The sequence below is a fragment of the Neodiprion fabricii genome, chromosome 4, assembly GCF_021155785.1.
Source record: "Neodiprion fabricii isolate iyNeoFabr1 chromosome 4, iyNeoFabr1.1, whole genome shotgun sequence".
NCBI classification, from domain to species: Eukaryota; Metazoa; Arthropoda; class Insecta; order Hymenoptera; family Diprionidae; genus Neodiprion; species Neodiprion fabricii.
The window spans coordinates 27,502,907-27,511,297 of NC_060242.1; the positions used below are offsets into that span (position 1 = coordinate 27,502,907).

Here is an 8,391-nt window from a genome sequence, read left to right on the forward strand (position 1 = left end):
GAAAAAAGAAAGTAATTATGCAATCGTCGGTACATTGGAAAATAAACCGTACATATAACGAACATGATTAAAAACGGTTGAGAGATGCGATGAGTTATCGTCTAGCGGTAAGTAGGTAGGTAGGCTACGTTAGCCAGAAAATAGACAGTCTACTGCCATCTCTTATAAAATGTTTCATTTAGTATTGTTGTACTGTAATCACTGTGATATTCTTTTAGGTAACGCTTCTACCCCATTTGATTGCTTAGCATGTAAGTTAGCAGTAATTATAATAGGGAAAATTGAAAAATCCTCCCTCAAAGTTACGTCATCAGTCCGTCAAAATTCATAATTTATACTTGCTAGACAGAGAGTAGATGTTTGAGATGAATTCCTATCAGCATATTATCACCAAAAATTAAAACACTGCTGTAGACACCCGAGGAGTTTTTTTTTCCACAGTAGCCATAATTAGTGAGATTTGAAGTTTTGAAACTTTTCCAGATTTCTTTTGAAAACCAGGGATAAACTACATCCCTGACCATTAAGCAAAAAAAATTTGTACACAAGTTATGAAGCGTATTGGGAAAGAGAATTTGGAAAAATTTGGATACTTCTACGAATTTCTGTTCTTTTGCAATTGAACTTGGGGAAAAAAGAGCTCAACTTCGATAAATCGGTAAGATTGGTAAGAGCCATCTGCTCTGCATGACTAAGACAAAAAGTATTCTTATTCAATATTCATTGAGACATTTCCGAATTTATCAAATTAACAGTTTAAGTACAGCGATTAATGTTCGGAAAAAGCTCACCAGGTATGATGATATTTGACCACCCATTTATTGGAGTGCAGGCCAACAAGCCACCTGGAGGGTTGTAGGAGAAGGTACTGGGGACCGCTATGCGAGAGCCCATGGACATGCTATGCGGAGGACAGAGGAGAGCTCGCTCGCAGCCAAGCCACAGCATGCGCTGACCTATTACACCGCCACATTCCTCATGGCGTCGCCACGCAGACGCTGCGCTGCTACTACTTACATATAATTTTCTTGGACTAGCTTGTATCTGTAAGCAAATATGAAAAAAATTCACAATCACTTTGATGAAAATCAATGTTTAGATCAAAGTGTTCAACATAAATGTTAAATAAGAATAGATATTAAAACTGACGCTTCCTTTTCTATTGATATACTAGAGAAAATATCAGCTCAAATGCTTACCTTAGGATTATTATCACAGACAAAAGCAGGTAACGTAGTACGTTGAAGGGGTCTTGTTATGGGTGATCTAGGTTTATGAGGATGTTCTGGCAAGAGCGGCAGCTTGGTATCCTCGCCATATTCTGTCTTCAAGGACACCAACGGCCACTGAGAATAACAATTTCAATTATTTGATGGACACAGAAAAATCATCGGCAAAATTTAGTAAAAAAATGTAAGTTCGGATATAAAGTTTGTGGAGTGCACTTCTCAATGTATACTACTCGACACATGTGTAAAAGATGGGTGCTGAACAATCACGGATAAAATTTCGATGTACTATTCGATAGGTTTACCTTAATGAGTTGGCTTGAGAGCTGCTTACTGCTACGTAGTATTCGATGAGCAATAGTCTCTGACATAGAGTGAATACTGTGCGTAGCATGTGTATAAAAAGCCTCCCCTCTGGAGATGTCTTTTGTGAAGATCAAATCGTCTATGACATTGGAATTGGTATCTAATTTTGAACTGACAAGTATCGTAAGATTGGTTGGTGGTATTCTTTTGTCATCAACCCACCAATCTTCCCAATACCGTTTGACCTGAGTTTTATTTTTCATTGCCACTGTGTAAGCCCATCTGCAAAATATAATTTAGCCTAGTTTCAAATTCAAATCCTTTGCTCTCGTATTTTTTGATAAGAATACATTCTTCATGAAGTTTTAAATTGTTACCTGAATAGTATACCGGCTACGAAAATCTTGTTGAGCTCCATAGGAGACAGGCCGATAAATCTTGTGAACGAAAAACAAGTATGGGTTGGATTTTCAGTTTCCTGATGAAGCGACCGATGTATGTACTCTGTTGCAAATATGCACAGCTTGTTGAAGAGCAAATGAGCTTTCGACAGCAATGATGTATTTACCAATCCCTCGTTGTACACAAGTGCTGGCATTTCATAGCTTTCCACGTTCAGAAATAACGGGGACTTCGCGTCTCTTCGTTCGAACAATTCCGGATGATTGCAGACCTGGGAAGAATTTTTTTCATAACTATTATGTTAAACTCGTATAAACTGTATTACTGTATAGGGAAAACTTACTTTGCGAAATTGCATCACTAAATTCATTAAATTTGATGTAAAATTCTTGTCGTTTGGTACTGCGTCTGCTCCACCGACCGTGTAATGCAACAAGTCCTCTATCCTGATTTTCTTCTTCAAGGCTGAAACGCATAAAGTAACTCGATAGTTAATTATCAAAAATTGCACCCACCCAAGTAATACATACCCATGTAAAGCAATTTCTGTCGAGTCGTAAGTGGACAGTAAACCATGATTTCAATTTTATCAGAGAGCTCATTCTCGACGTCTTTTTTTATTCTCCTCAGCATGAATGGTTTCAGGATCATATGCAATCTCGATAAATGCTCTAGAAATAAAATAATTGATAGTATGACGTCGATCAGAAATGATCTAGCAAAAATAGAGCTGACATACTTTCATCAATCCCAGTTTTATTTTCTGCATGACTTTCAATGTCCTTAGAAAACCATTCGTTGAATTCGTCATGAGAATCAAATAGGGTTGGCATTATAAAGTGAAGTAAGGCCCACAATTCGGCCATGCTGTTCTGGATTGGCGTACCACTCAGCAGCAGTCTATTACGACAACTGAATCCAAGCAGAAGCTTCCACCTCATACTACAAAAAGTGAAGTAGATTAATCAGCGAATACAGGTATGACTGATAGTTTTATTTTATTTGAACATTTATTTCAATGTTAGTTATTTAACGCTAGTTTTTTTCAACGTTTGTCGAAATTTCTTATAATATCATGAAAAATTTCTAACAAATAAATCTCAAACTTGTTATCAACGGCTATTCTATACTTGAAATAAATACCTGCTTGTGCTTTTAATAGCCTGAGCTTCATCCAGAATCATATATTGCCACTTTATTCTATTGAAGTATTTGTAATCAGTGATGACCAATTGATAACTTGTGATAACAACGTGAAAGGACGCTTCTTTCGTGTGCAGATCTTTGGTCTCCCAAAATTGTCTTAGGATTTTACGTTCCTGCGGATTACCCCAGTAAGGTACTACCTTAAAATCTGGAACAAACCTCGCCATCTCCTGCTGCCAATTGTGCAGAGTCGAAGCTGGAGATATTATTAAAAATGGGCCCCAGACAGCTACAATAGACAAAAAAAAAATTAGTAATATTTATTTCGATTGATAAGTGATCATATTCAAATTTAAGAACATATATATTCGTACCTATAAATATCTAAAACATTATTAATACAGGAATATCGATAAAACGGGCCTTGTTTTTCTCGGCTATATAAGTTTTTATCGATTGTTTGATTATCTATAATTTATTGTGGTCAAATTTCAATGAAGCTGAAATACTCACAGTACTTTTCGGCGACGTGACACAAGAATGCTATCGATTGAACGGTTTTTCCAAGACCCATCTCGTCAGCCAAGATACCGCTAATTCCCTGCAAATACAACAGTTTCGTGGATTGCGAAAAAATAATGAAAAATCAATAAGGCTAAACTATGAGTTAATATTTCTAGCACACTAAACAACGGAAATTTTCAAAATTTACACAATGTAAATACCTGATCATATAAATTAGCGAGCCAATTCATGCCCTTCATTTGGTAGCCTTTTAGATTGCCTTGAAATATGGCGGGCTGCGGATGTTCGAGAGTTTCAGGTGTCTCACTCAAACGAAGTTCTTGCGCGGCTGCTGCGGTATCAAATTGGCGGGTGCGCGCCCTCTCACTGTCAAATGCTTCGACTGCGTTCTTCTTCGCCTTGTGTTTCATCAGTTCACTGATTCAAAATATTGGTTGATCACATTTGAACGATTAATCGGTTCTAAAGAAGCAACATTATAAACAAGTGTATCGTACTATTCAGCGTAAGTCCTGTGGCCTTACATATTTAACTAGAAACATCTGATAATAAGATTAAGATAAGACGCACCAGTCATAATCGTCAAGTCCTATGAGCCTGGGATTTTTTTCTTCGTCTAATTGATTGAGAATTCGCAATTGTTCTTCCGGTGATGCCTTTCCTAATTTTCGTGACATAAAGTGAGCGTACAGTTCCGTTTGCGTAATTAAAAAATTCAGCTTTCTTTGTTGCCGCTTAGCCTAAATACATGAAATGAAATTATTAGATGATGAAAATAACATTAAAATAAATTGCATCCTTCATATTTACCAATCATACTCAAAATTATGTTCGAAGAAGAAACTCGATTTAAAATAGATATTAGTCATAAACTTCATTATACCTCAATCAGTTCCACATCCATTTTACGCTGCTCTTCGGCCTCCTTTTCTAATCTCCGTCTAGTCTCTCTTTCGACACGATCATAACGTTTCCAATAAGACTGCATTTCTCTAGTCAATCTTTTAGCACGCCATATCGTTTCCTTCATGTTTTTCTGGCTCTAAATTGGAAACGTCAGATTAAATTATTTTTCCATACCATTGCATTGAAAATAGAAAATGCACATAGTCACGAATGAAACCAATTTCAACCGTTGAAATCGATATTCCTTCCACACATATGTATGTATATTATATATTACACGTAGATTTCAGCACTTACTTGCATGGCTTTTTGTCTGCAGTATTTCATACAGTGCTGAGCAACCTTTTTACAACTGATTAACATTTCTTTATGATTATTCGTTTTCGCTCTTTGAACTTTTCCCAATTCTTTTTTCGACATCATTATCCAAATTTTTCTTCTCCTAATTGCCATTACCTCTGGACTTTTGTTATTGTGTTTTTTTCTACATCGTTGTCGCGGCTGATGTTGAATCAGTGCATCAATTTCAGCTTCGTCCAATTCATCCTCTTTCGGTACTACACGCTCCCAATCATCTTCTGGATAATCATGTTCCTAGAAGGAAAATTGGCAAAAAAATATCAACAATTACTAGGCATTCATGAAAACTTTGTGAGTAATTTACAAACTAAATGATGATTATGATTCATCGATGTGTACTTACTTTATATTCGTTTGTCGCCCTGTGACGAACAGTTTTCTCCTTTTTGAACTTCATAACCCTCTTTTCCGGTTTTTTCTCTTTTTTCTTTTTATTGCCAATAATGAGTTTCTGATGCTCTGGAAATTTATCGTAGCTCGACAACAAACCAGCACCATAATACTGATATTGTATATTCTGTAGAAAACAAAATTTGGATAGCAAAAATATCTAAATATCTACTGAATTACGTTACGTAGCACGAGTCATTTTATCTGTGGGACCTATAATGCCATTTCTCGTACAAGCAAAGTTTACCGCCACTATTGCTGACCATTTATTAGTAGAAAGTACTAATACTGAGAAAAAAACAAGACTCACCTCAGGCTTCTGGTAAAACCGACCCTGATATTTTTTACGCAATATGTGAAATTTTAACATATCCTGAAAATCTTCTTCCGTAATCGGACCATCTGTATCCGATTCAGACACAGAACTGTCTGATGAGTCGCTAAGTAAAATGTCCTGCAGCCATCTTCGCTCTTCGCCAACACTGCTCATATTATATAAGCGAAGTTTGTCGATTCTTTCATCTGTAAGTATAAAGGTAGTACAATGAAGTTATCCATGTTCACAGCAATGTAATAATCAATCATTGTCTTAGCGAAACGAACCTTCTTTACGCGAGACTACATCGTTGAGGTAATCTTCAGATTCATCTGATGAGTCTGAGTCATCCGTTTTATCATCATCACTGCAAAAAAGATGAAAAAACCTTTGAGTGTTTAACTTACCTGTAAATGGCATGTCATGAGTTAAACATATGTCATTTGGAAAACATCTATTAATAGTATACTATAGTGTGCCTAACGTATTTTAAAAGAATGGTTCTACATTTTTGTGTAGATCCTGAGATATATTTAAACAATTACGAAACAAATAGACACAGAAGTAAATTAATAAGGGTGATGAAACTTCCAAGTACCTAACGCGATCTTGAAACAATTCGTTGATTTCGTTTAAAAAAGGTTGAACATTTAGACTGCGCTCTAGTCGCTGCAGATGTAACGGCGGGGCGATTTCAGCTTCCAACCCCATTGTGTGGACCTCTTCACTCATTACCGGTATTTGCAAAGATTGATTCTCTGTAATAATATTATCATTCATTAAATGTTGTACGTCATTCAATTCGTAATAGAAGTAGTAAACTGAAATGCATTTAAATATAACAAATTTAGGTAATCTATAAGTATGTACTCAATACTACAAATTATAAAGTTTGAACATTTCAAATTGTGATTTTTCAAGAATTGTATCATCTTCGACATGCAGAGTAGTTTACAATATAAGGAAAAAAATTATATCATATAAGCTCATAGAATCTAAATTTCTACGAACAGTTTCCAATCGGATTTAGTCAAACTTCAAAGTAAATCCCACGTTTCAACAGCTCGATTTATGAAATTATTGATTTCCGTACTGATACTGTAATTACTGCAACTTGATGACATTGAAAATTTGTATGAACGATTAAACTTCGATTCACATGGACAGCAAGCCTCTCAAATACTACCAATGACAATAATTCAATGACAAAATATTTTAAATACTTCGATAATCATCGAATAATTTATACGTTAGCGTTTATAGTTTTATTCATCCCTCAAATCCAACAAAATAAAAAAAAAGTAGGTAATAACATTTTGAGTAAAATTCAACTAATCTTTCATAGATAAGTGCATACTGACAACCTATGTACACATCTATTAAGCTACTGTTACATGCATCGAAGTTCTTCATTCCATGAAACAAATATCACTAAAATTGAGTGAAAAAATTTACTACCATTATAATTAACTAAAACACGAAGGAAAAAAATTGACAGCTATGTAATGCTGCCGTTTAAAGCAAACTACAACTTCTTTGGACAGTGCAAAAAAAAAATGTATCGTTTATACAGTATCTAAACAAGATTACTAAATCACGTGAATTTAAACTAATATGGCACATTATCTACTACTACTTTGTAATAATTACTTGAAGAAAATACATTTTTCTCAATATGCAGACGTATGCATTCAATGCTAACTCAAGTTTTTAACTTTTCAAGATCATTTGTCTAGCTTCTGGCTCCACAATATAATATTAATGTGAATGACTAATGAAAAGTTTCATCCGCTACCAGCAAACTAGTTTCAAAGGGGTTCATGTTCACCTTTGAATGTACGTGAACAATAACTATGAGAATTGATCATATGTTTTCATAGGTATGCGAGCACCCAATTGTGCAGAGTTCAAAAGTGAGCATGTTCAGCGTTTTGGGGATTTCACTTGAAGTGAGACGTGCTCCGAAGTCCAGATCGTGCAGCCCTGGTTCTATGTTTGGCATCATCAAGTGAATTGAAGAGAAATTAAAGAAGCTGGAGTAATACTAAATAAGTAGAGTATTGCAAACGTGCCCTTTATCATTGTTGCAACAATGTCGTTGATTATGGCATACCAATTAATGGTAACATACAATATTAGCGCATTTGCATTGCGTCAACATTTATCCACATTATTTACATTACATAAGGCAAAATTACATGACAAATCACACGAGTGTGGTTATATTAAATGCGAATATATTCCATAGTTTTGATTCACGTACTGTTTGGTTAGAAACAGCCACACTTATTTCACACAAAATGTGGGCGCGGCCGCTGCAAAACGATCCTCACATGGAAATTAGATATCTCAGCCCGCAGGAAATACATAATAGAAAGGAACCTAGGCAACGGCGGCATTTGGCGTGCCATAAAACGAGGGCAGGGATAGGGCATATTGTTGACCACCATTTTTGTTTTCAGTAGATGGCGCTAGGGGAGATCGTCATCGTAGTCTCGAACCCAAAATCACATTCATCAATATGTATAACTTCATCGAAATGTTATCAAAAAAGTTATACAAAACCCATCATCGAAGGACTATATCTTCCTGTAAATTAAAAAAAATTATCAAATGGCTAAAAGTTGTTGATTAAAATGATGAACAATGGACAAAAATATTTTAGTAGTACGATTGCTAGCGGAAGTAGTCTCGACATCCTTATCGCGCCAATAATTTACTTCGATAAAAACGTACAAATCCTTAATAACAAATAACGGTAAATGTAGTAAATTATCTTAGAGATTTTATCGATGTACTGGATAAAAAAAC

At 35.4% G+C, this 8,391-nt stretch overlaps 1 protein-coding gene across 4 annotated transcripts in view; it reads right to left on the reverse strand.

Annotated features, from left to right (window-relative positions):
- The window catches only part of LOC124180831 (chromatin-remodeling ATPase INO80), a 37,221-nt gene extending 29,053 nt beyond the window's left edge, over positions 1-8,168 (reverse strand). Inside the window, exons 1-19 of one of the 4 annotated variants that reach the window (XR_006870316.1) lie at positions 7,844-8,168; positions 7,409-7,569; positions 6,179-6,338; positions 5,868-5,947; positions 5,575-5,786; positions 5,218-5,391; positions 4,812-5,108; positions 4,492-4,650; positions 4,179-4,348; positions 3,809-4,025; positions 3,597-3,684; positions 3,081-3,372; positions 2,677-2,879; positions 2,468-2,608; positions 2,281-2,402; positions 1,913-2,208; positions 1,535-1,817; positions 1,200-1,346; positions 792-1,044 (exon numbers count right to left, since the gene is read on the reverse strand). Coding sequence is in view for 3 of the 4 variants with exons in the window: in XM_046566676.1 (XP_046422632.1) it covers positions 792-1,044; positions 1,200-1,346; positions 1,535-1,817; positions 1,913-2,208; positions 2,281-2,402; positions 2,468-2,608; positions 2,677-2,879; positions 3,081-3,372; positions 3,597-3,684; positions 3,809-4,025; positions 4,179-4,348; positions 4,492-4,650; positions 4,812-5,108; positions 5,218-5,391; positions 5,575-5,786; positions 5,868-5,947; positions 6,179-6,338; positions 7,409-7,448 (3,334 nt within the window). In the remaining variant the exon portion in view is untranslated. Of the gene's footprint in view, positions 1-791; positions 1,045-1,199; positions 1,347-1,534; positions 1,818-1,912; positions 2,209-2,280; positions 2,403-2,467; positions 2,609-2,676; positions 2,880-3,080; positions 3,373-3,596; positions 3,685-3,808; positions 4,026-4,178; positions 4,349-4,491; positions 4,651-4,811; positions 5,109-5,217; positions 5,392-5,574; positions 5,787-5,867; positions 5,948-6,178; positions 6,339-7,408; positions 7,570-7,652 lie in introns of all 4 variants that reach the window. The other 3 variants (XM_046566676.1, XM_046566677.1, XM_046566678.1) reach the window with 3 other exon arrangements.
- Between the last annotated feature and the right edge of the window lie 223 nt (positions 8,169-8,391).